Raw genomic sequence first — 27625 nt, 5'->3', positions numbered from 1 at the left:
TCACCGTGCTTTACCGTTGCTTTTAAATTTTTCAATTTTAATTCTTCCATACTGATATTTTTCCATTGGATCCAAATAAGTTCAATTCCAGAATTTCAAATCTTTATCGATGTGCTCTCTAGCGAATGCCAATCTCACGCGTCTATTTCTTCGGCTAAGGAAAGGCTTATTTTTGGCAGTCGGACCATGTAAATTATTTTTTCACAGGATTCGTCGAATTTTTTCGGGGTTACACTTTTTTCCAAACAGTCTTTCCACCTCGACATGTTTTTGGATAATTCGATATCTCTATTACAATCAATCTTTCCTTACGTTCACTGAAGATCTTATTTGGAGCTAACCTTGACATATTCTTGACCGTATTTTGGTTAATTTCTCTCAGAAATTGTAGTCCGACGACCCATTAAAAAAAAATCGTTTTACTGAACGAAAAAGTGTTTTTTAAAATGTCAAACTAAACAAAAAACAATTGCAGTAATGGGAAATTTCAAACTGATAAGTTTTGACCGGTAATTTTTTTTGCATCATTTCAGCTTTGTCGTTAGTATTGCATATAGTTTAATTAGTTCTTTATTCTTAAGTAAATAAGGCACATTTAAGACAAGTCACTGTATGTCAGATTGAAGTAATTGGCAGTCTGATATTGACGTTAATTATCAGCAAATCTCAAAATTTACGCCAAAATCGGTATTTTAATAGTTGAATGTAAAATTTGGTTGGCCTGGAATTTGCAATGAGATTAAATTGAAGAAAAATACATGTAATGTGTTTCACTCTGTAGACAGCATTCTGATTCCACTGGAAATCGTTTTAACTCTTCAGCGTCCATTGAGGTCAATGGCATGTATTTAGCAACAAAATAATCGAAGTATTTCGCAATATTGATTTATCCTTGTGGCAGTACATTAATCTGCGCTGATCAAATCGCATAGCGTGGAATTAGTCGGGTCGCAAAACGACATTTGTGTGGCCTTTTTTTACAAATGTTTATTTAGTTAAATAGTTTATTTAAGAGAACCAGAAAATGTAGACGAAAATACCTGCTGTGTATTTATTTCTACTTCACCTAGTGCCTTTCTTTCCTAGCACATTAAAAAGAGAAAGAGATTAACATAACAGTACACGATGCAACACGATAAACGTCATTTTAGTCACCAGTTTGATTTGGCACAATTTGAGGGACTGTTTAATTAACAGGTGACTGAAACACTAGTTTTGAAAAACATCAAAATACATGGTTAAAATGGAAATTAAATACATCCGATGGCTAGCAAAACCGTGACTAAAGTACAAGTAATATCGGAAGTGGATCGCGACCGTAAGTAACCAAGCAGACGTCTTAAAGTGTGACTCTAAGCATGTATTTTAGAGTAGGGAGTAGAAAAATACATAAATATTTTGAGAGAATATCAAAAATGGTATCTTTCTCCTCTGGCCTCCGTTCACGATTTTCTATTCTTCTTTTTAATATATTTTTTATTCTCTCTTTATTATGTTAGTTTTTGTTTTCGGCAAGTGATTTCCATTCATTATTTTTAAGAGATTGTCAATTTTAGACATTTTATGAATGACTTGTTTCGCCTATTTTAATAGGTTAGTGTACGTTGTATATCGAAATCTAAAAACTCTTTAAAATTACATCACTAACTTAAAATATTGTGTCATATTTGTATCAACACCTCATTTCAATATAGCGACGTAAATTTGTTCCCGCATTTGAAACAAATTCAAGTTTAATCACTGTGGGAAATGTGAGAATGCCTAATAAAAGTCAGAGGGCGCGAGAAAACTAAACAATATGGCAACAGTGCGCCGAATCACAAACAGCAACTGTACAAGAAAAAGTTCTTAATGACCACACCCACAAGTTGTTAAACAAAAGGTTCCTCCGAATGGCTTCCGTTTGAATAAGCACATCTCCATGATAATTACGATTTTTGGATAGACATTAAATTAGTAATAAATGTATTGTGACCAAGAAATTTTTCATTTCTGTTATTCATAACTAATAGAATAGATCTCTTCGTGGGAGTAAAAATTGCCTTGTCTTTTCAGTTGACATTTTCCAAGAATACCGCCCACAGCATTTCTATTCACTAAAATTGTAGACCCCCCGGAGGTTCTGACAAAAGTACTACCATGATATAAGACGAGAACCGTGGTTGTTATTATAGTCTGTTTATTTCACAAGGTGTATCTCATTTCGTCAAAACATCTCTATATGATTAAATAAATTGAAGACTTGATATCATTATGTAGTTGAACTAAAGTGGCTCTTACTTGATGAAACTTAATTTAACACAATTAAATTAGAACAAAAAATGTCTACATTCTCCCAATTATTTATTGGTTTATACCAGCTGTTTCTGAAATACCGTGCCTTTATCAGATTCAAAAGGTGACAATATTCCCGCATCTATATAGAAGGATGTAGAAGAGGGATTAATTATAGAAATACCTCTTAGTCTACTACTTTACTACTTTACATGGACAATGTCGAAAACATCATAGATAAACAAGATTTGAGTAAAATTTTTCTTGGGTGGTATGGATACGTAGATCATGTTTTTGGTTGTTTCACTATAACACAAAGACAACTGCAGTCCTTTTCGAATTATGTTAACTCCATACATAACCCTATAAAATTTACCATTGACAAAGATAACTCTTCAAACCTATAACTCAATAAAACAAACAACAAATTATATTTTTCCATTTACCATAATCCCTTACACTCGAAGACAGTAATAGATAATACTCAAATCACTCTCACATACACAAAATGGCAACCTTTCATTCCTTTACTACTTAATATATCACTTTCCACAGAAAATTTTGAAAATGAATTAAATATTATAATGGGTACGACCCCTCTTTGATAGATAAGATTGTAACTAAAAAACAGTTTCCAATAACTGTGAACTCTATCCATCCCATATTAAACACCGAACCCCAAATTTATAAAACAATAAAATTCATTGGAGCACCAAGCAAGAAAATATATCCCTTAAACTTTAAAAACTTGTAAAATTGAAAACACAATAGGAAAATTTTAATAAAAAAAAAGACTTGTATAACGAAAAACTCAAAAATTTGGAATCTATAATTTGAAATGTAGATCATGTCCCAAAATTTATATCGTACAAAGAGGTGGAACATTTAAGAAACGCATTATAACACTTAACATAAAAGATAAAAGTTTGGATTTGGAAACTAATTAAACAATTAAATTCAGAAATTTGGCTATAATTTTGATATTTTACATAATGAGTCAAAGAGCAAAAAATTAAATTTGTTTGAAGCTATGAAGTTTAACAAATTATCTACAACTGACTGGACCAATTGGATTTAAATGGGTCTCCGTTGTTAAATTTAAATCTATAACCTTTCAACGGTAATTATATACAGTGATATAGGTGATTTCAAAGTAAAAATGTCAAATGGACCTGTACTCGGTATGTTATTCTGAGCTACAAGCATTTGAAATTTTAAAGACCATTCAAAAAGAAACCAATTTATTTATTAAGTTATTAAAAAGTCCAGGTGACTGTGAGGTTTATGTATTTTTTATGTGTTTATTTTCGTGCGCTACATTACAATGCTCTTCAAGGTACAATGTTTACTTTTTCGAATGAAGAACACACTGACATTCGTTGTTTATGGTTTGTGTAATGGAAACTAGACAATATGGCAACAGTGCACCGAAGCACAAACGGAACTGTAGAAGAAAGTTCTGATATAACCAAAAAAAACCTCAAATCAAACGGACGAGAGACAGCTGATGAATAGCGCCGACGATTTCCTACTCGTAGAGTGCCTTGTAGAACTGTTTTTAGCAATGTTCATTGATGTGTGAGAAAAATAGGCAAGTTTTCGGTAGCTACTTCTAAACGTTCCGTTCAACAAGAACTTGCGCAAGAAGAAGCAATACTTAATACGATTGATGCTCAACCTTCGACTAGTGTTGGTTGGTCGCATGAGAGAATAGAAAACTTTACACAATTTCGGTTCGTACCCGTACCACATCTTACCTGTACAAGCTTTAAAACGCTACGCGACTACGCTTGAAGACTTGAATTCAGTCGCTGGATATTCAGCAATCAAAGGGCTTGTCGGATAATATTATTTAGTGATGAAGTCTCATTCACTCGAAATAGTATCAATAACACCAGAAATTCACATTGTTGGACACTTGAAAATCCACGACAAACTCGGGAATTCCATTTTCAAAATTGATTTTCGTTGAATATTTGTGTGTGGCATTATTGATGACCGGTAGATTGCCAGAGGTCCTTGGGCAGCAAGGTCACCTGACCTTAATCCTTTAGATTAATGTTTCTGGGGAAAACTAGAAACATTAGTTTATGCAGAAAGTATTGAAAATAGAAAACAATGTATACAACAACTGGGAAATTTTGAACAACTAATTCAATAAAATTAAATTTAAATAAAAAAAAAAATAATTATATAAAAAATAAAGGAGTTTTTGTTAAATGGTCTTTAAAATTTCAAATTCTTGCAGCTCAGAATAGCGGTACAGGTATATGTTCATTTCATATGTTTAACTTGAAATCACCCCAGCAACGCACTCCTAAGCTATAGCAGTCGTGTCGTGAGACACCCTGTATATGTAGATATCTGAATATTGTCATATTTTGTGTGTTACCGAAACAACTGTCATAAACCAATAATTTAATTTTATCATAATGTAAGAGAAGAAAGTTTCAATCGCAAAATTTTAACCATGAACAATGTTATGAGATTACTTTGAATGCGGTTTGTTTTGGTGACCGTAGAAGCATTGTGTCTGGTTCTCCAATTTTGCTAACCATTTAGTGACATTCAAAAATTTGTTTGATGTAGATCGCAGATTGCGTTATCTCGTTTTAACGAAACCCCACACGTCAATTCACGGAGACTTTCGTAAATATCCAAGCAGCTCGGTCGTTTATCGCCACCATCACTTCAGCCATCTGTCCTTACCCGAATCCATGGTTCCCATTTACGCAGACCACCCACATTCACCTTTATAAATCAACTGACGCAACCTCGTCGCTGTTTCCGTTCCAAATCAAAGAGAAAATCTTATCTTGGTTTTAAGTATTTTTTTTATCAGGATCAATTTTTATTACTTGTATTACAAAGGATTTTATCAGACTATAGCGTAGGTGAACTAACTAACTGTGGTTGATTAGAAACTGCGCGGGATATTTTGATCGTCATTCGATAATTTTAAGACACCCTGGTGCCTTCTTCTCGGTCTTCTGCCTCCAACGTCGGGTTTCCGTCTCTCAGAATGAACGCGGAACTTTCTACGTCCAACTCGCTGAATTCGTATTTGGACGCCATTTCCATGAAAAGGGCCATATCGGCGACGATCAGCAAGGCGAACATGAAAAATTCGTAAGCCTGAAAAATTTTGTTGCTATCAGTAAATGTCATCTCCTTCAACTTATATGACTTCGGGGATCAAAATTCCCGTCCCTACTTTTATAGTAGTTCAAGTTCCCCATCTAGGTGAACCGCCAGTTTGTTTTCGTTTCCCGTATTCAAGTGTTACTAAACGTAGATGAAAAATTAATAAACATTAAAGCAGACGATAAAAATGTTGTTTTCTGAAAGTTATTTAGTATAATATATACAGGGCGGGGCACCTATATTTGAAATAATTTTTTTTTTCGTATTTTAATTGAATTCAATTACAAATGTCTCCGCGAAAATAATACAGAGTTGAACACAATTTGATTGAATCTCCTTTCGTTTTGGAAAAAATATACTATATCGCCTGAACAACGCTTTGTTTAGCGATGAAGCGCACTTCTCGTTGAATGGCTACGTCAACAAACAAAACTGCCGCATTTGGAGCGAAGCTAATCCACAAGTGTATGTTGAAACACCGTTACATCCAGAAAAACTGACTGTTTGGTGCGCTTTATGGGCTGGTGGAATCATTGGTGCGTACTTCTTCAAAAACGATGATGCCAGAACGTTACAGTCAATGGTGATCGGTATAGAGCTATTATTACTAACTCATTCATTCCTGAATTGAATAACCATGATGTCCAGGAGATGTAGTTTCAGCAAGACTGCGCAACATGTCACACAGCTCCTGCCACAATCGATTTATTGAAAGACACGTTTGGTGACCGCCTAATTTAACGTTTTGGACCTGTGAATTGACCTCCAAGATCTTGTGATTTAACACCGCTAGACTACTTTCTGTGGGGCTATGTAAAGTCACTGGTCTATGCGGATAAGCCACAATCGCTTGACCATTTGGAAGACAACATTCGCCGTGTTATTGCCGATATACGGCCACAAATGTTTGAAAAAGTCGTCGAATATTGGACGTCCAGATTGGACTAAATCATACCAGAAATCATATTTAAAATGTAATGCCACAAGATGATCTTTCGGATAAATAAAATTCATGTCAATCGAATAATCCATCGTTGTTTTATTGCAACTTAAAGTTCTATACATCGAAAAAAAAACACCCCTTATATATCTATCGGATTTTTCGTTGGTAGAAGAATTGATTGCATGCAAGAATTTTAGATTGATCGAATAAAATTTTATGTCTGGTCTCGTTATTGTGTTCGCGGGGCTTATTAAGGCTCTTTCATGTTTCTTGAGCCTAGCCGATATTTTTCGCCCTGTCTCTCCAATGCATTCTTGCATGGAACGCTGTAAATTCTTGGCATCTTAAATGGAATTTTGTCTTTGACGGATCGAAGATGTCGAGAGATTTTTGGACAAGTGGTAAATCTGGTTTTGACGTTATATTTCTTAAAAACTTTTGAATCATGTGGTCAGTGACGTTTTGAATATAAGGAAGGACAACAGTGCCAAGTGTGCGATTGCATTCGGACTCGTTGTTATTGGAAAGTTGTGGTGAAGTGTATTTTGTGATGGAACGCTTAATATCTTTAATATCTCGGGCTGAGATAGTTTTACACAGTGACTCAGTGTTAGGTCTGGTTTTCTATTGATAAAAATATCTAAGAATCGTAGGTCATTATTAGTTACTAATTCAAAGGTAAAACGTATATTAGGGTGGAAATATCTAAGAAAATCTAGCAGAGATTCTTGACCATGAAGCCAAATAATAAAAGTATCATCGATGTAGCGTAAATAAATTTTTATGTACAAGGACATTTTTTTTATCCAAGTTCTGATATTTCCCTACCGTTAAATGTTGAATTTATAATCCAAATTAGGTATTTAAATATACTTTAATTACTTTGCCTGAAAAGTATTTTTATTGATATTTCTTATTAGTTTTTGGCGCTCATTAGTGAAAATAGTATATCACGCAACAAGTGACATGATGGTCAGAACTGACAAACTTCAAAATTCCGTGGCTAAAATCTACCGGCAGTTTCAGATTGTTCTAATATACTGAAAATATTCGAAGCGACTCGCGATCGTGGTTAAAGAAGCTGATTTTCGGAATGTTTGATTCGCGTATAGAAATGTTGTGTTTCAGTATTTTAACATATGGACATGAACATTTAGTTTTGAAGTTTTCGCGGATGTGAAAAAATATATAAAGGGCGTTTCTTTTTAAAGTGGAAATTAATTTTCATAATTTTTTTTTTCGGTTAATTTAATGCATTGGTGTTAAATGCGTATCAAAGGAATGGACCAATTTGTATATATTTGTCATTTTTTCCTCAAAATTTCCAGCAGGCTATGGAAATTATAGACAAGGATAACAGGCGCGTTGAAGAGTTTTCTGACTCGCATCAACTTGAAATAAATACTACCAAACCCTTCCCTATGTTTTTTGGTCAATCTAAAGAGGTAATTAGACCTTACTGTCGAATACGTGTTTAAGATCAACATCTAATTTGCTCTGAACGCACACGAAATTTGGGACTGAACTTTGATAGTGATTTACGTTTCAAGTCCCACATAAATAAATGCGTTCAGAAAGTCTATATGAGTTTAAAAAGCAGTTATCCCAGTCGTCACCTTTTAATAATTAACGTTACAATTAGATTAATGGATTCGTGGATCAAGAAGATGCAACCAGAATACAGGGAGTGCCAAAGTCGTGTTTACGATTGATCTACGGTGTCAGGCGACGTGATCGCATTTTGTATAAACTCCGTGACGCAAATTGGCTATCAATGGAGAAACATCGACAATTTCATATAGTCGCTTTTTACCATAAAATAATTTTAAACGCCTGTCCTCCATATCTTTTTCAAAATATAAAATACCGGACTGATGTCTACACTTTGAATCTTCGATATAGGGGTCTTACTTCTCCTTCCCCGCATTGTTTGAAAGATGGTTTTCCTACTGTGTTTACAAATAGTATAATTCTGTTACCAATAACGCGAAGAAACTGATGCTTACATTATAAAATGTTTCTTTATAATCAATCTATCAATCAAAGAAAATTAGCCGAATTAGATTTCTAATAACAAGATACTGTACAGTTTTGTTTTTTATTTTTTATGTGTTCATAATAATGAATTGATATATTCAGTATGTATCATATGTTAAGATATAAGTAGCTATGAAATTTGGGACTGGGATTAAAATTGTTTCCTATTTCCTTTTATTGCGCTTTCGCTTTTGCTTGCATTTTTGGATTCGATAAAACCAATTCATCAAAGCACTTTTTCCACATCGATTCGGGCACCTCCAAAATATGCTTTTTAAACGCGTCAATCGCTTCTTCTGGTGTCAAAAATCGTTGCCCCCGTAATTTATTCTTAATGTATGGGAATAAAAAGAAATCATTAGGTACTAAATCGGGACTATAGGGTGGATGGCTTATCAAATCAACATGTTTAATGCTCAAAAAGTCTTTGTTTGCGCTGCTCGGTGATTGTCGTCCAGGAGAATGATTCATCTTCGGCGGTTGGTTTTTCTAATTTCTTGGCCAACAAATGGTTGTGTACCATTCAGAATTGACTGTTTTACCTTTCACCAATGAAACAGTTGCAGCGTTGCCAGTTTTCCTGAAAAAACAGCCTACCATTTGTTTCGAGGTGCTTCGCGTACGAACAACTTTTGTGGCTTTTGCCTCATTCTGAAAGACCCACACAGTCGACTGCTGCTTATTATTCATTACCTGGCATTTACTTCGACCAATCAACACGAGCTTTTTTTTGAGCTGATGAAAAATTGTGTGGAATCCAACGCTAACAAATTTTTTTTGCGGCCAAATGTTCATGCAAAATTGGATGTATGCTGGTCCCACTAATGCCGAAAGATGCTTCAATCTCATGGTAAGTCACATGACAATCCTGCAAAATCAATTTCCGCACTCCATCAATATTTTGGACGACCTTCACGAAATTCCTCCTTAAACTACGACCACGATTGAAGTCCGAAAACCAGCGATAAACAGTAGTCCTAATGGTGCTTTAACTCCAATGGTGGAATTAAGTTCATCGATGCATTGTTGTAGAGTTAATCCACATCTAAAGTTGTAAAAAAATATTGCACGAAAATGCTACCGATTAAGTTCCATTTTGAACCATAACAATTTTTTTAATTTATTACAAAAAACACAAACAACCTAATTGAGTAAACCTAACCTCAAAATGTCAAACTTCCCTACGAAAACGTTAGCCGCCAGATGGCAGGACTAGTTTAAGAACATCCCGAAATATAAAAGGCAGCCCCGGTATAGGTCCAATCGGAAAGAAAGGTTTGTTCTAAATTAAAAATGTAAATTTGTGACATTTTAAAATTCCAATATATTTTAAACGAAAAAGACTTAATGTGGATTAAATTGTTATCTTAAACTTGACCTAGTGAGGTTTCAAAATTCTTATTAATCAGTACCACCTCGAAATTTCGTTGTTTAATTAAACGACATTGATTTCATTCATTTTACTTTTCGATAATAAAATCGATTCCGTCGCCAGAGAATGGGGAGGCGAATGGTTTTGAATTCAACTGGGGCGAAATAACGATATATTCATGTTTTTAGGCCTTAGTCACTGTCTAGCATAGTAAAGTTAGCGATTATAAATTGCCAACGTCACAACACCTCGAATTTGGATATGTCATCAACGAGTTTATTTAGACTTGCACGTACTTCTATTTATTTGATTCCATACTCCTGCAGTGTCGCTTAAACATTTTACGCACGACCAAAAATTTTTGTTTCAATCAATTAATACTCGTCGGCTAATTATGTTTCTGATCAGATATTTTGACGTCAAAAAAGCAATCAAATTAATTCGCCGCAAATCCGGCCAGTTTCAGATAAGATTAAACTGGGCCTTAGGGAATTTATTGCGAAGCATCTATTTCAAATTTGATACTTCATATATCGATGTTGAAGTGCGGTATACAGGGCGTGTAAAAATTAATCATAAAATTGGTGGATTGTGCGTTTATTCAAATAGTCTTGATTGTTTGTAGTTCATCTGTATTGTCGGTCTCCTAGGCGTGATGATGCTCGTATTGTTGCCGAAATATTTTTTAACCGATTCCAAATTGTCAGTTTTTCCATGAAAAATTAACTAAGCTAAGTAAATAACCAAAAAAATAATTTTTGAAATAGTCTGCAGTACAAAAACACAGCGGAAGATATAAAGTAAACAGTTTCTGACAGTAGTTACCCAAATATTTGTTAAATAATTTTGAGAAATAACTTGTTCAACATTTAAGGTTATGTGTTCATTATGTTACGTTATTTAATAAAACATATAATAAAAGTTAAGATTAATTATGGAAGTTTGTTTTGTGTTTTGGGAATGTTTACTAACAATTAAAGATTTTATCGTTTACCATATTACTATGGCCTTATCAGGTATTATTCATTCAATACCAACTTCGAGGGACATTATCGACAGTATGAAGAAATTCGAGACGAATTTTAACTAATTACGGAGGGATAAAAGGAATTACGGTTTATAAATTACCGTTACGTAGCTAACTGGGATCTGGGATATACCTAGTTAAATTTTACATTAATTAGCCAAGATACCTTATTTTAATAGGTAATTAAAATCACTTTCAAATAATATATATGGTCCATACGTAAAGTGGTACGTGAAGTAAAAGCAATTTTCCGTAAAAATTGTATTACTTTCACATATTTGTATAATTGTTAATATACTTTAGTAATTATACAGTGCCCGCGTAAATGATGGGACCCACCTTCTATTTTTTGAGCCTTTGTATATAGCACAATGAAATTTTCGCATGCACGTATATAAATAAAATGTCTAATTTATGACATAAAAACATTATCTCAAAATGTCAAAGTGACAGCAGGGCGTCATTTTAAGTTTTTTCTTTAATGGTAAAGGTCTTTTCACGTTCTATCCGAATACCAATTTTGAAAAAATTTGACAGTCAAATAAAGGCTTGCAAATGTTTTATTACTTAAATTAGAAAAATAAATAGTTTTATGATTTTATCAGATATTTTATTAAATGTTCGAAATTAGCACTTTTGCTTTTTGACAATAATGAAGTCTGTCAATAAACTATAATAGAAGCAGTATACAAAAGGGAAACATTTCGAACTGTGTTTTTCACTTTTTAGATACCCTCAAAGAAATAAGTCCAGAGGTGTTAGGTCTGGCGATCGAGCTGGCCATTCAGGGTCGGTTCAGGTGAGATATTATTTTTATGTAAAAAATTATACAGAAAAAAAATAAAAGGAGGGGTCTCATCATTTAGGCGAGCTCTGGATATAGTTAGTTTTTTGGAAAAACTGACCAAACCTAATGGATGACCAGAAATGATATTTGAAATTAAAAAAATGCCGATAAGGATGCATTGTTCTATTCAAAAAACATCCTGTCCACAGGTAGGTTGTAGTACAAAGTATTAAATAGTTACAGAGGTAATGATGATATAACGAAACTTAACCTAAAGTCAAGCCTAACATAAACATTAACTATAGTAAAAAAACACGGGAATGGGAAAAGACTGAAATTAATATTATTATTTTTAATGGGGAATAATCTTTGTCTACTCCCGCTTGTAACATACCTAATTACACACCGATCTCGCGTGCGGCAAACGTCACTTTACAACGTCAGTTTCGTTCCCCACGGATCCGAGTCACTTCGGACATTTCCGGGATTTTACCGCACGGGTTTGCGAGCAATCGGATGTTTTCGCTTTGAATTTTGACGTTTGTCAATTTTGACGGTCATGTCAATGAATGTATTCGTGTTGTTTTTGCAAAAATGTGCCCAAAAACTAACGGTCGTACAAAAAGTATAGTATGCAAAACGTTAGGTAAATTTTTATGTCACTCGTTTATTAAACACTCACTGCGCTGCGCTCCGCTTCGTGAGTCAAGTATCGTTTAGCACACTTGTTGCACAAAATACTATTTTAGCTCAGTAATGGATTGCGAAAAAAAGCCCAAACCGTGTTGACCATTTAATTTGGAGCACATTAACAAAATATGTGAAAATTTTAAAATATTAGTACTTGGTGTTACTATGTTTAGAGTTAATACGGGAACAAGAAAATTTAGTATGTGTAATAGGTCAGATCAATCAAACAAGTTATTTAAAATTTTAAATAAAGTAATTAAATAATGATAATCATGGCGATAACTAAGATACACATATCCAAATCTATGTATGTGTATGTATGTATGGTATGCAAAAGCATTGTGGGGGATATATACCATCCAACTTATACTTCATACATACTTCAAAAACTTAAGCTGAATTTTTTCCAGGATTTAATATGACAATTGTACCCAGGAGCCCAAACTATTGATACATACTCCAACTTACACCTGACACATGGGTTATGTAATACTTTGATCACTTCTGTATTTTTAAAGTCTCTTGTGGAACGCAAAATCCATAGCTTTTTGAAGCTTCTGCTGGACCTTATTAACATGAGGAACAAAGGATAATTTGGAGTCGAATATTACTCCCAAGTCACTAAAAATGCTAGAAAGGGAGAGAGTTTTATCAAAAAAATGATCATATTTCACAGCTGCCCTCATGGTGGTTAATGAGACTACATCACACTTGGCTATATTAAGTTGCAAGTTATTGTTTAGGGACCAATTATTGATTTGCGCCAAACTACGCTGAACACCCGACTTTTTGAAAAAAATGTACATCGTCCGCATATATCAATGTCATCAATGTCATTACACAAAATGTGGAATAATAATGGCCAAAATATTGTGCCTTGAAGAACGCCTTCATCGGAAGTGCATAGACGTGCTGAGTGTGGTTAGATAAGTATGAAGAAAACAAATTATCACGCAATTCGGAAAATCCAAAGGCACGGAGTTTGTGGATTAGAATTTTGTGATCTAGGCGGTCAAACGCTTTTGCCAAATCAAGATATATGACGTCCATTTGAGGACCTTCATCAATAGCTTCAGAAATATACTGAGCCATAGTCGTTAAATTGGTAATGGTGGATATTCCTTAAAAAAACCATATTGTTGGGGACAATTTGGTTCTTAACAACATGAAATATTTTGAGAGATTCTAAAACTTTACATTTGACATATACCATTTATTTTATATATTCGTCCAAAAATTCCAAATATGTTTCTGTCTCTTAATATAGGATTAAAGAATATAGGTGAAAGCCATTACTAGAATCTAGGAGAAAACAATACTACAGAAATTTTGACAAACGACGTTATGGACGTATCTTGTTTTTGTTCATATTTTTATACATCCGTATGACTTACCTGACTTTTAAACATGTTCAACTGCGTTATAACTATAACAAACAAATTACCGACTGCAGTAGAAAGGTACCATCCCGCTATCGTGACGGTTTTCATACTTTTCGGTGCCTAAAACTGAAATTTAACCATCTCCAACGCGAGACAGAAAGACAGCGGACCTGGGTAAAGGAAAACTCCAATCCGGCAACGCCGAACATGATTTCCGCCACGGATATCAGAAAGTATTGCGGAATTTGCCACAGAATGTTTACAGAGTTCGGGTCCGACATCGTGAATAGCTTTACAAACTGAATCCAATTTCGTGATTAAACGTAAATAATATAAAATAATTAAATAAAATAAATAGTTCTCACCGCAATTTCACCGCGATGTTCTCTGATCACCAACGAATAAACACCACCCAACGCGAAATGGAAATATTTTTCATATAGGTGAGTCTTTTCCGCGCTTGCGATTCTACATTCGTAACTAGAATTTGAAAATTATTTGATGTTATTAATTTTGAAAAAAATTGAAAAATTCCCGATATACGGATAACTACATCATGTCCATTTAAAAGTTCTGGAGAGCTAATAGTGGGAATTTTACATATGTGGATTGTACAATTTCCGAAATAAAAATTAATTGATATCTTTCTTATGAAAATCCCAACGTAAATAAGCCCAAAATGCATTTTTTTTTGTTTGACAATGCGAATATAAAACCTGCGTATATGAAAATAGTAATACATCCAAGGTGTCTCCAAAATATGCAATCTTGTCGAAATTTAAAAATAATAAAAGCTGTATTTTATTAGACTAATAATTGACCTACAATATTTTTACATACTAGGTGTGTTCAAATAATAAAGTGACTTTTAAGTTTTATCAAAGAGTATTTATTTTTTTATTAAAAGTAATGTTGTCCCCTTCAAAGCAATCCCCCCAGATATTATATCAAGCACTTTCTGGTATAGCCTTGAGTCCTTCCAGCGATTTTTTCTTTATCTTCTTCTATCGTCCTTTCTTTCATGGGTTTCTTTAGTTTTGGGGACAGAAAAAAGTTACAGCGGGCCCTTTCAGGTGAATATGGAGGCTGAGGCATGATTGTGGTTTTGTTTTTGGCCAAAAAGTTAGAAACAAGCAACGATCAGTGAGCAGGTGTATTATCCTGATGCAAAATACATGAATTATTTTCCCACAATTCTGGACATTCTCTTCGTATTGATTCTCGCAAACGGTGCATAACTTCTAGGTAATACTCTTTATTGACCGTACGACTACATTTGATCGAACTTGACGTGCTTTCTTCAATCTTCGGTCTTGATTTTTCAACCTACCATTTGTTTCACTTTTTTAACGCTTTCATCAGTTATTGACGTGCTATGACGTCCAGAGCAAGGTTCGTCATCGACGTCTTCTCGGCCATTTTCCAATAGCTTGTACCACTTATAAACATTTTTTTTGCTCACAGTATCTCTCACCATATACCGCTGTCAACATTTCAAGTGTTTTGCAGCAATGTATTCCATTTTTTACACAAAATTTTATATCATTTTTTTTTACAGCAGAAAATCGATGAACACACAACACACGTCTAAACAAAGTAAACGAGCAAACTGGCTGAAACATATTGTTTTGTCCGCGCGGAAACGGACTTTGGCCGCAGCTGGCACAGCAAGAAGTCGCAAAAATTACTCAAGACAGGATCAAAAGATTTTTGATTACTTAACTGACCCTACCTCGCTTTTGGTCTTCCTTCCGGAGGGGCCGGCCCGTGCTGCGTGCTCTGTGCTTCGAGTGGTGAGGAAATTTGTTGATCACCACGCGTATGACCTGATGCGTTCAACGGCACTTTTTGAACCACACGATGAGAGCGCCCGATTTAGCGCTTCACCGTGATTTTTCGTGGAGCATGCGCCTAAGGGCGCTGGCGGGTATAGATGGCCAGTTAAGTTCAAGAATTTAATACCGCGAGGAAAGGAAGAAGAATAACTTCTTGGTGCTGTACTCACGGCCAATCGATAAGCTATAGGTTTATATATATAAATTCATAAGAAGTCGAAAAATAATAAAATGAAAACTGAACACATATGTTAGGGAGATGGGTACCAACATAACAGAAAAAATATCAAAGATCGAATGTAAGCCCGCCCAATTACAAAAGTCACGTTACTTTTTGAACACACCGCGTATGTAAAGGAATATAAGAAGCGGCGGGGACATGTATCGACATTTTTTCGATACGGTACTGATCTATTCGAAAGGGTAGACAGATGAGTCCTCATTATACATATACCATATATGATATGTGATACCATGCGAAGTTTTTAGGCTCATGCATTTGCTAACCTCCTGATTAATTTGTGAATGTAAGTACCTAATCTTATTTATTTATTTAAATGACTCGATCTTTATTTTCATTCACCTTTTTGAAAGGTCTTGTATTTAGGAATATTTCCTGGATAAATTTGTACGGACCCTTTTTGTTATATTTAGATCCAAAGGAAATGTTCACCACCGTTAAATTGAATTTATATCAGACTGGAGAGAGAGAGAGAGAGACAATCTATATCAGACCTTATTTGCGAAGCGATTCAAAATAAATACATACTTATAATAAATGATCATGAATATCTATTCATGATCATTTTTTCTTTGTGCGAGGTTGTATTTAAATTAATTTTAATTATTATTGCAATTTATTGGACAAAGTTACTGAAAAATAAATAACTTGTCAACAAACAAAAAATTAAAAATAATAAACATTTGATAAAGACACGGTGTTGTCGAAACAATTGTCATGTGAATATATATAATTTCGTGAGAATCTGAACTTTTAGTTCCTATTTATTTTGTTAAATTGATTTTTATCAAGTAAAGGCCACCTCAGTTCAATTTTCAAAAACTTAAATGAAAACTGTAGCACTTCATCTGAATTAGAGAATATATATATATATATATATATATATATATATATATATATATATATATATATATATATATATATATATATATATATATATATATATATATATATATATATATATGTATATATATTTACATTAACGAAAAATTCCTCAAATTCCGCTAGTTGATTCGTTTCCTATATACTTTTCAGTTATGTACTTATGTGATCCACTCATTATAAAATTTGCAAAAGAAGCCATACTCACACTCCCTGTGGAATTTCAATGTACGGCGAACCTATTAGAACCTCATCATCTGTGTGACTCAGGAAATAGCTATCTTGCAACCCCGTTGTACTTTGAAACGTAACAGATAAATTACTCAGCAACTTTGACGTCTTTATAAAATCGATCCTATAGAAAACTGTATACTACTATTCCGTCTTCGTATCGAATGTACCTTATTCTCGGGGCTCCGCTGATTGATTTTTTAAAGTCTATTGGGTCGGTAACATACCCTTGGATTTCATCTTCACTGTTTATGCCTATTAGAACTGTGTCTACCTGAAACCACGTTTAAACTTAGCAGCGGTAACGACTAAATATGATTACAATTTTACTGGAAATAGTGATTTTTTGAAGCACTCCTTACGGAAATTTAAAAAATTGTTGCGTGGTTCTTAAAATGAAAAAGGTTTGTTGAAGAATACGCTCCTTACACTAAAACATTCAATTTTCAAGAATCGGGAATGTGAAAAGTATCACTTTGAATGTTTGTTGTTTCTCTTCAATAGGGTCCTCAAGAAGTTTATGCTTAAGGAATCGAAATGTCAGTTAAAAGAAAAATTGCCAGCAAAGATTCAATTCTGAAGGAAGCTAGTCACTGACATAAAATAACGGACTAGTATCAAAATTATTATTATAATAACACTCACCTGGTATTCTACGAAAACAGCGGAAAGTTTAAAAACTTCCCGCTTAAAATTAATCAAACCGCAACGCAGCGGCGCTTCCACCATCAATCCGTATTCCGTGCGATTGTGACAGGGCATATTTTTAAATCGGAATATTTCGCCTTTATCTACCACCTGCAGTCGGTTAAACGGATTGGTGATGCTCAGGCTGCAAGGCAGGGTATTGATGACGTTTAAGGAGCCGTGATTGCGTACTGGCATCTCTGGGTATGTGGTTTCCAGCACTAGTTCCAAAATGCCGGCTAAAACATTCACTGGGCAGTTCCGAACTGACGCTAGATAGCAGATGCTCCGAGTAGCATCGACTTGGAGTAGTGTGGAGAACGCAAGATACTTTTAGGTATTTAAGATTGGCTGAAAATGCTGCACGCCGGTGTCTGCAGTGTGGCATAGAAATTGCAACACCCGGTACGTGCAAATATATTTTATTTTGGGAAAGCAGCAAATTTATAGAAAAAATTCCTAAAAAATTCAATAATGAAATGAACCTCCACGTAAGTTTTAAAATACTGTAGATTTTCGCGGCATATAGCATATAGATGATTGATATCTGCCTTTGTAGTTTTTCGCAGGACTGGGATTGATTTCCCGGATGTGTCATTTTACTCAGCTTTCTCCTTATCATATCCCATATATGTGCAATAAGTTATATGTCTGGTGACTATGCCAGCCCGCAGCTTGTGGGAAGAAGTTTCTAATAATCGGAGCGGTTTGCAGACTAAGATTGTCTTCCTCATAATTTGGTCTTGCAGTTGCGAAAGGTAGAATAACGCGACAAGTTGTAACACGTTATTAATGTAGGATTGAATATTCATTTCTTTTCCTTTTTAGGGTGCCTGTCCGCTACAAACTTTGGCGATCATTCTGGCTATGAACATTTTCTTGGTTGCAATCCGGAACATTTGTGTGAAAGACTTGCCAAACTATTCTCGAAGATTGGCCAGCCATTTTCCTTTGTTCCTTATGAGGTAAATTCACGGTGTTGATATTTCCATGGAGGTTTTCATTCTCCGTAACACTTCTTCGTTAGTAACCTTCTGGGTCCATGGTATCTTCAAGATTTCCTGTACAGCCAGCATTCAAACATGGTTTCCTGTTTTAAAGTCCATGACTCCACACCGTACAGAGACAATTTTTTTTATTTCCAGTGAGACGTTGTGGCTTTTGAATACCTGACCCATAGCTAAGAAAGCAATTTAAGCCATTGCAATTCTGCATCGGATCTCTTGAGAATTGTCCCACGGTTCATTGATTATAACTCTCAGGTATTTATATTGTGAGACTCTTTGGATTCTTGTTTGGTTTATGTATAGATTTGCTCCTTTGATGTCTTTCTTACTTATTATCATAACTTTGGTTTTACCAAGTGTCATGGAAATTATGAAATCCCACAAGAGCAGTCTGACGCTAACTCTTCTACGACCAACGAACGTTAGCCCACAAACCAACGAACAAACTCCTCATTCCAGTGAGTGTTGTTCTTAACACCATGCGATGTCATTCTCAATCTCTATTGGTTAATGGCAATACCATCCGAGAGCGGTATGATTTTAGCCCATAAGCTCTATTTGATAATTCGATCTAGAGTATATCTGTTGATTGCGTTCTGCGTTCTGGTTCCCGCATTGACTCTACCACACTGTCTAAATCTTGTTTCTAATTTCTCGAAAGGGCCTCTTGCAGGCCTACTATCCTACCCCAATCAACATATATTGCAGCCGGCCTCTTTCTGTTTAAGTTTTAATATTTGGTTTTCGGTTTTATGGTATCACATTTTACAGTTTTATGGGTGTCAAAAAATTTGACACTCTACCCTGAGGCAAGAAACATAGTCGTTCTATAGCTAAAAGTGAAACTTTCTGTAGTCTTTGCTCTGATAGTGAAATGACATCTACACCGTGCAGGCGTTATTAAGAGGTCATTATTATATTTTAAAAATGTGAATTCCATAAAATTCCTATATTGTGCTCTGGTTCGATCCCACTTGGAATATGCTTCATCTCTATGGAATCCTGATTATCAATGACATATTCGTCGAATCGAACAAGTTCAGCACCGTTTCCTTCTCTATATTGCTTTTGAGTTGGGTGTCGACTGGGCTAACATCGATTATGTGGCCCTTGAAAACCCTTAAAGCTCGTCGTGATGAAGCCGATCTGTTGTTGCTGTTCAAACTTCTTAATGCCAGTTGTTTTTGTCCCTCCATTCTGTCAAAAATTGAGTTTTTGGCACCAATATGAACGATTCGTCTAAATAGCACTTTTTCTGTATCCTACCACAGGACCAACTATGGACGTAATACATTCGTCGCAAGGGCGGCACGGCTGGCCAATGAGAACGAGCATTTGGACTTTTTCACTACTGAGGATAGGTTTAGGAATCAGATTCAAGCAAGCATAACCAATGCTTTTGAGATTGTAACCCAGGCTTTTACTTTTACATTTTACTTTTTTATCAACCTGTAATATAAGTGTGCATTTTTCCTAAGTTTTTTGTAGAAATGGACTCTGTCCGTGAAACTAATAATAAATAAATAATTGTTACAAATCTCAGAGAGGCTTTATTTTCCCCAGTAATCCAGTAACTGGTGTGTACGAGAAATTCGTTTTGAATTAAAATTTTCGTTCCCTAAACTACATTTTGTAGAGATTTGTAGCTTATTCCGTGTAGGCGATCGACTAAGCAAATGCAAAAAGTATCCTTATTGCTCTCCGATGAATATGTTGTTATGTTCACCGCATATTCCGCCCATGTTGTACTAGGAATTGCAGAACTTGGGGAAACAAAATGGTGAAGATATGAATGGATACATTTATATTTTTTTATTAAAGGCTCATTAGAAAGGCAAATGAGCATTCAGGTTTCAGTGAAAGATGAAGCTGTCTGAGGTTATTGGTTAGAGAATTCCCACTATACAACACGAACAATGAATTCATATACAGGATGTTCCATTTAATTTTTGAAAGTTGCTCTCTGTATCTTTCTTTTAATATTTTAAATAGTGTAGAGGATCTTATGTAGGACATCGTGTACCGAAAATAATTAAACACTACTCTTTTGACAGTCAGATTGTTACTAACTTCTCAATTTGCTATCGATAATGGCGAAAGATATGTTTACCTGCGATGAAAGCTAATCCGGCGAATAATCCTCCTATGGCCATCCGGTGCAGAGAATTTTGAAGGACGTTTATTTTGTCGCATCCCGGGTAAAAAACTTTGTCGAAAATTGGAATTAGCACCAACACCATGGCCGGATTGATCACTTGCATTTGATCGGGTATTATCTGCATCCCCAATATGTTGCCGTCCATATGCGATGCCTACGCGCGATATGGTAAGAGCAAGAAAAAAGAATTGAGTTTCAGGGCTACCTGAAAAGTCCATCTCGAACCTTGCTGATCGAAAAGGGACCAAAATATCGGCAGGGGTGTGTACAATAGTAAAATTGAGAAGACCGCCTTCATATCCGCGATAAGTTTGATGTCAAACTTCCGTCTGGCATAGTCGAGCCAATGTTCGTGCCTCAACTCGGATTCCTTTACCCTTTGCGCTAGAGCATACTACCTTTACCATTAGTCAGAGTGGCGAGTCGACGATACCTACCACGGAACAGTTCAAGAATTCTAATATGATGTTTCGTTTCGGCGTTTTAACTTTGTAGAACTTTTTTCCCAGGACGAAGAATACTGAAACAAACGCCATAAAGCAGTGACTCGTGCGGCTCGATGCGCTTACGTATCGCGAGTACCATCAGGGCCATTGGAAATCCAAATCCGAGGGGATAACAGCTGTCGTCACCGAAACAGGTGACGGACTCTCTCAATATAGGGGTAATCACCATGCCCGCGAATCCCCCGAGGTTGATGGTGAAGTAAAATATCGAAAAGAAATCTCGCAAGAGGTCAAACTGGTCGGGCAAATGAAATTGCTCTGCTCCAAAGGCGGCAACGCACGGTTTCAGGCCTCCGGTTCCTACCGCTACCAGTAGGAGGGCCATGCTTGACATTAATCTAGTATTGGATGATAATATTACAAAAAATAGCAGCAGCTACAAAAGGTCGTGTAGTTTTTGCTATTAATTCTGCTTGCCTTGTCCTATCCTGAGAACAATTCAGGACCGCCAGACGCATACTACAAGGAAGAAAACAAGACAAAAGAATTGCGGGAAGAAGACGCACTTCATGCCTGAAGAACTTAAAAAACCGACATCACTATACATTAATATTAAATAATACAGTGAACGTTGTATGCAAGCAACTTATTTGATTTCATTAAAAAAGTGTCTTATTATTAAAAGTTGGTTATAGGGAAAAATAATTAACGTCTGGAAAATATTTTTACTTATAACAAATTCAGATTTATTTTGCAAAAGAAAACATTTTGTGATTATTATGTTAGCGTAGTTGTTAATTATATTAAAAGGAAAAACAATCAAATTTTCATAAATCTTTGCTTTAGCACATGCAAAAATAATTACATATGTTTGTTCATAATAGCTTTATAACAAAAGAACCTCATTGCAGGGTAAGTCATTTTTTTGCCCATCCTATCTCCAAATTGAAAAAGATGTTTAAATAAATTTTGTATAAGTAACACGACAACAACCTCTTTCAAATTTATATTTTTTACTGCTGAAACTAACTATTCCATCATCTGCACCTAAGGCTGCAAGACATGCAAGTAGATGTTTACGATAGCGTTGTTTTAGCTTCAGTTTTATTGATAATAGTGTGTTATTGGGAGGAAACCACAACTTTGAAATTTGGGTTACCAGTAAATTTATTCTCAGAACCACTGCAAGAAGTTGCAATAACTACTATGAGGTTCCAAGTGTCGAGTTACTAATGGTATGAATATATCAATATACCAGTGGCTAAAGGGTTATAAGTTTACCGAGCATTTTTGGATGATTTGAAATATACAGACGAATCCATATTTTTGAAACAACGAGGAGATTTCGATTTCTCTATCAGCATCAAATCTAATTTATCTAATTGTAAAGCTTAATTGCTTTCATAGTTCCATATATCTACCGTGGTGTTTTTGTTTCATGTCTATCTATCTATTTACTTCGAATGCTTTTAATTTTTTAATTTATTTCATTCATTATCATTTTATCAACTACATCGTTTAATTGTTGCCATTCCAAGAACCAAGAAACCACCATATCGTTGATTTCACTATATTTTTGGATGAATATTTTTCTTAATTTTCTTTATTTTATTTTAATCTACTTATTGTAGGTTTATCAACTTTATATTAGTTACAAATATCTTTTGTTTCCTTACCATGTTCAATGTCATAGTGGATGGTTTCTGAAACCGGGTGACACAAGTGGGAACACATAACTTTTAAAAGGCTTGAGATAGCGATTTGAAATTTGGAAGGGTTAATGTAGGCTGAATGTCCAATTTTTTGACAATTGCACAGCCTACATTTTTAGGGTACGGTGGGTGGGATGGTTTTTCTCTTTTTTTATTTTTATTTTATTTTTGAAAATTGTGTTTAGAAGGCTGATTATGGGAAAAATTGTAAATGAAACTTTTCTTTACTTGTCTAATGGAAAATGGCATTTAATGTAGTGAACTATCTTTTAAAAAGTAAGCTCACAAGAAGGAAGAAAACAGATAAGTAAATCAATTTTATAAAAACAAATTATTACTTATTTGGCTTTGCTTCTATTCAGCAAGTATGAACAAGTTGATATGTTTCTGATATACGGGGAATGCAGAAAAACTCTCGACAGGCCCGTGCATTGCATGCAGCCCGCTATCCGGGATGTCGCCTTCCTGTACATCCTTTTTTTAGAAAGCTGGAATTGAAAATGAGAAATCCACAAAATAATCGACATGATAATTTTATTATAAGTGAAGAAATGGAAATCAATGTTGTGGGATACGTCAACTTAAATCCAGCTGCGTCGCTAAAAAAAGTAGCATTAGAATTAGACATCTCACGAGAATCTGTGAGGAGAATTAAAAAAAAACCCGGCTATCATTCTTTTAGGTATAACCGTCATCAACATCTTTATGAAGTTGACTTTGTAAGATAATAATAATGCTATGTTTAACCGACAAAACAACAGATACTTTAAATAATCAAAGAATTATTCTTCCCGGGCGGTTTCAAGAACTGTTCGGAATCAATGTTTGGGCAGGAGTGATTGGAAGGCGAATAATTGGACCTGTTCTTTTTTTCATGGTGCCTTAACTGGTGCACGCTATTTAAAATTGCTAATAAATAAAACTGAATACTCGTTAGATGATTTACCTCTTTCCGTGACATTAAATATGTATTTTCAGCAGGATGTCGCGCCTCCCCAAAATTTTAGAGATGTCAGTGAACACCTACATGATGTTTATGGCGATAAACTAATCTCAACACCACTGTCCCCCGACTTGACACCGTTAGATTTTTTTGTTTGGGGCAAGTTCAAAGACCATGTTTTTGTAACTTCAGTCTTGGACCTACAAGAATTACAGCGGAGAATACCGGCTGAATTTGATAGTATAACTCCAGAAATGTTAGGAAGGGTTACAGCGAATGTAATTTACAAGAAGAAGCACATTTTGAAAACATTCTATGAAAGTTTCATCGTAAAATGAATTGGTTTAAGTAAATATCTATTTGATTTGAATATATATATATATATATATATATATATATATATATATATATATATATATATATATATATATATATATATATATATATATATATATATATATATATATATATATATATATATATATTCTCACGTATTGATTCACGGATGGAAAAATGTGATGACACTATATTCCGGGATATCATCCGTTCGCTCGTTGAACTCCGACTGGAATCCTGCAAATCTTGCATCCGACTGGAATCCTGCAGACGTTTCGCCAAAACCTCACTTGGCATCTTCAATGCTCGCACTCCGAAAACACTTCGAAGGATTCCAGTCGGAGTTCAACGAGCGAACTATCATATATATATATATATATATATATATATATATATATATATATATATATATATATATATATATATATATATATATATATATATATATATATATATATATATATATATATATATATATATATATATATATATATATATATATATATATATATATATATATATATATATATATATATATGATGACACTATATTCCGGGATATCATCCGTTCGCTTGTTGATGGCTTTGCTTCCATTCATTATTAATTGACAAGTCTATTGTTTTTTACTGTATAAAAACATATCAACTCTTTACCGTAATAAAACACTTTCAGCAAAAAATTCTAATCCAATTAAATACTGCATGAGCTTGTCGAGAGTTTCCTCTGCATTTGTAATCTTAAAGACTTGTCAATTAATAATGAATGGAAGCAAAGCCATCTAAATAATATATTGTTTTTATAAAAATGTATTTAATTATCTGGTTTTTTCCTTCCTGTGAGCTTATTTCTCAGCGGATTTTGAAAATTTTGGTGTGAAAATGTTGCAAAAAAGTACCAACTAGGGCGCTGTTTGAAAAAACTAGGTTATCCTAAAAAATTAATAGTTCATTACATTAAGTGCTATTTGCCATTAGACGTAAAAAAATTTTAATTTACAATTTTTCCCATGATCAGGTAAATAGTATTTACATGATCCTAGCCTCTTAGATACAATTTTCCAAAATTAAATAAAAATTGAAAAAAAAAATGAAAAAAATATTGGATGTGCCATTTAATTCGAAAGTTACTGTCGTTTCCGCTCAAACCGGAAGTGCAACCATTGACTACAGATTGTCAAAACATTGGACATTCTGCCTATATTAACCCTTCCAAATTTCTTTCTCAAGCCGTTTAAAAGTTATAGAGTGTTCCTATTTTCTTGTGTCACCCGGTATAGAGCGTTCACTGTGATAAATTATTTCGAGCATCAAAAGCAAGAACCGCTTTTTTCTAAAAAAGAAGAAGGGAGCGGGGCACGCACTATTACTATCAATTATTTTCTACAACCAAAATAACATTGAATTCTTATGTGAGTACAGTAAAGGACATTCAAATACCGATTCATGTATTTGGGAAATGAGGATCAGGATTGTACCGCCATTTTAGGCAATCCAATTTGTCTACATTCAATATTCTATAACTAGAAGGATTCTAAGAGAAGTTGATTTCCATTCATAATTTCTACGAGGGCAGAGAGATAGTTTTAAAAATTTTGGGAATGGGTTCCTCTGTTATTGATTTGATACTGAAGACTGTTGCATAAATCTGATTCGAGTAGAGAAAAGTTCGTTCAGTTAATAGATATTTATGAACAATATCCAATTTTGAATGTTTCTACAACTATAACACCAATGCGCTGTTTTGAATCTTTAAATGGATATTGTAAACCTATATATGAGTAATGTAAAAGCTAAGTAATCTTAGACAGGTATAGCTTTGCGAAATTGGGTATCTGTTCTACCAAATCTAATTCCACGAGGCGTACTACTTTTTCACAATCTTCCATTTTGAAATCGCGAAGGTAAACATTCTTCCCATAATTTTCTTGATGTTTTTTCTTTTCCTATTTAATGAAAAAGGCACCATCAGCGGGTCTATCATATTATACACCCGAATAACACCCTTGTTCGCTTCCTAAGTGCGCGCTCTGCCCGTTTGGGTGGTTTCGGTTCTTTCTTAAATAACTACTTGCTTACATTGGGTTGTGATCCAAAACAGGAACTACTGCGACGCACATGAGCACATTTCCTATCAAATATATCAGCGAGAAATTGCGGATTGTCCTAAAAATGGACAATAATTTAGTCCTATTTATTTATTAAATACCGCGTTATTTTGGAAGTTTTCTTTTTGTCCAAAAAGTTATTTTTGAAAAATTTCTTTTTGTCCAAAAAGTTATTTTTGAAAAATTTCCGGGTTTAGTGAAATTACGCTTATGTAAAACAATGTCCGTCAGAGTGCGTTCGTATATGCGGATTACAAGTTTTACGACCCGGCTCAAACGTCAGTAAAATTCTATTGTTTCGACGATTTAAAGTATGACGAACGATTTACGTCTTTATCTGACACTCTTAAAGCCCGCATTATTTATATTGGTATTTTTTAGCGTTAGATAAAATTTACAAACTTTGTAATAGACAGAAATCGGCAAATGATTGATGACTCGCGAATGCAAAATTTAAAATATATTTTCTTTATTACCTGTATCTGCCGAAGTAGCTGTCTGCGCATATCGCTCCCACTATGGGCACTAAATAACACACCATATTGAAAACGTGGTAGATAACGGTGGAGGCGTTTTCGGAAAACAAAAGGATATTTCTCAAATATAGCGACAAAATCGCTGGAAATGAAAATCGGAGTTTAATATAAGCTTGTAACCGAGATTCAATTTTCCCCTACTCCTCAATCCGCAAAAGGAGAATCTTTCGCAGAATTCGGTAGCTATAATACAAATTACCGCAGTGGGATACGAAGAATCCTAAAATTATTATCGATTGATTATGAGTGCTGACTGTAATAATTTAAAGCGTTACCAGGTACATTTTTGCGAAAGATTAGCACTATTTTTATTTGACCAAAGGTTCTGGCCACGTCAAATTGACATGAATCAAATAAATATCTATCGGTTGTTTATTAAAAGCTAGGAGTAACTAAAACAAATACTGAGGTTTCCGTATGTATAGAAAGTTTTGTACAGTCGTTCGACATAAATCAAAATAAGAAAATGTTTGCAAATGTTGTTCTAGGGGTTCTAGGGTACAGATATGTGTGAAAAAACTTAACTCTATATTATTTTGATTTATTTTTAGTTTTATATAATTAATTATGTCATAGAGAAGAGTAACTATTTTTAAGTAATAAACATATGATATTATTGACATCTCACGCCCCGTTCGCAATCGACCAGAGTGAAAATTATTTTGAAGTTTCTGAGCCATTTCATAGAGACCATACTAAAAGGATAACATGATGCCAATATCGCCTCTGGTGGCCGTTTTGATATATTGATATAGCTTGAAAACAAAAAAAAGTTAAGGCCTTCTGGTTTTTATGATCGAGTTCCTCTTAAAAAAGCCACAGTGGCTTCTATTTGTTTCTATTGTCCTTGT

At 34.5% G+C, this 27625-nt stretch overlaps 2 protein-coding genes across 2 annotated transcripts in view; both read right to left on the bottom strand.

The window, feature by feature from the left end:
• The window catches only part of LOC132707389 (peptide transporter family 1-like), a 39254-nt gene extending 34193 nt beyond the window's left edge, over positions 1–5061 (bottom strand). The window contains exon 1 of the mRNA XM_060679231.1: positions 4984–5061. Coding sequence (XP_060535214.1) covers positions 4984–5002 — 19 coding nt within the window. The 5' untranslated portion in view covers positions 5003–5061. The remainder of the gene's footprint in view (positions 1–4983) is intronic.
• A 171-nt stretch (positions 5062–5232) lies between these two features.
• LOC132706944 (peptide transporter family 1-like) lies at positions 5233–27058 on the bottom strand. Its single transcript, XM_060678542.1, has 15 exons — positions 27050–27058; positions 26916–26994; positions 26715–26856; positions 26210–26296; positions 21267–21541; positions 21135–21217; positions 20903–21091; positions 20650–20851; positions 17491–17771; positions 17016–17119; positions 16823–16969; positions 14022–14136; positions 13827–13955; positions 13669–13776; positions 5233–5409 (listed from the first exon to the last, which is right to left on the bottom strand). Exons 1-15 carry the CDS (start codon positions 27056–27058, stop codon positions 5233–5235), a joined length of 2127 nt encoding a protein of 708 aa, XP_060534525.1.
• Between the last annotated feature and the right edge of the window lie 567 nt (positions 27059–27625).

This window comes from Cylas formicarius, unplaced genomic scaffold (genome assembly GCF_029955315.1).
Source record: "Cylas formicarius isolate icCylForm1 unplaced genomic scaffold, icCylForm1.1 PGA_scaffold_9__14_contigs__length_23061073, whole genome shotgun sequence".
NCBI lineage: Eukaryota > Metazoa > Arthropoda > Insecta > Coleoptera > Brentidae > Cylas > Cylas formicarius.
This window is presented reverse-complemented; position numbering and strand designations above follow the sequence as displayed.

What these genes read in the sequence shown, in the direction of transcription:
- LOC132706944 (XM_060678542.1), bottom strand. An exon ending in CTCCTTTTGCGGATTGAGGA is followed by an intron (nt 26,857 to 26,915) that starts GTAGGGGAAAAT and finishes TTTCATTTCCAG; the next exon opens with CGATTTTGTCGCTATATTTG. An exon ending in AGCGGAGCCCCGAGAATAAG is followed by an intron (nt 16,970 to 17,015) that starts GTACATTCGATA and finishes AGTTTTCTATAG; the next exon opens with GATCGATTTTATAAAGACGT.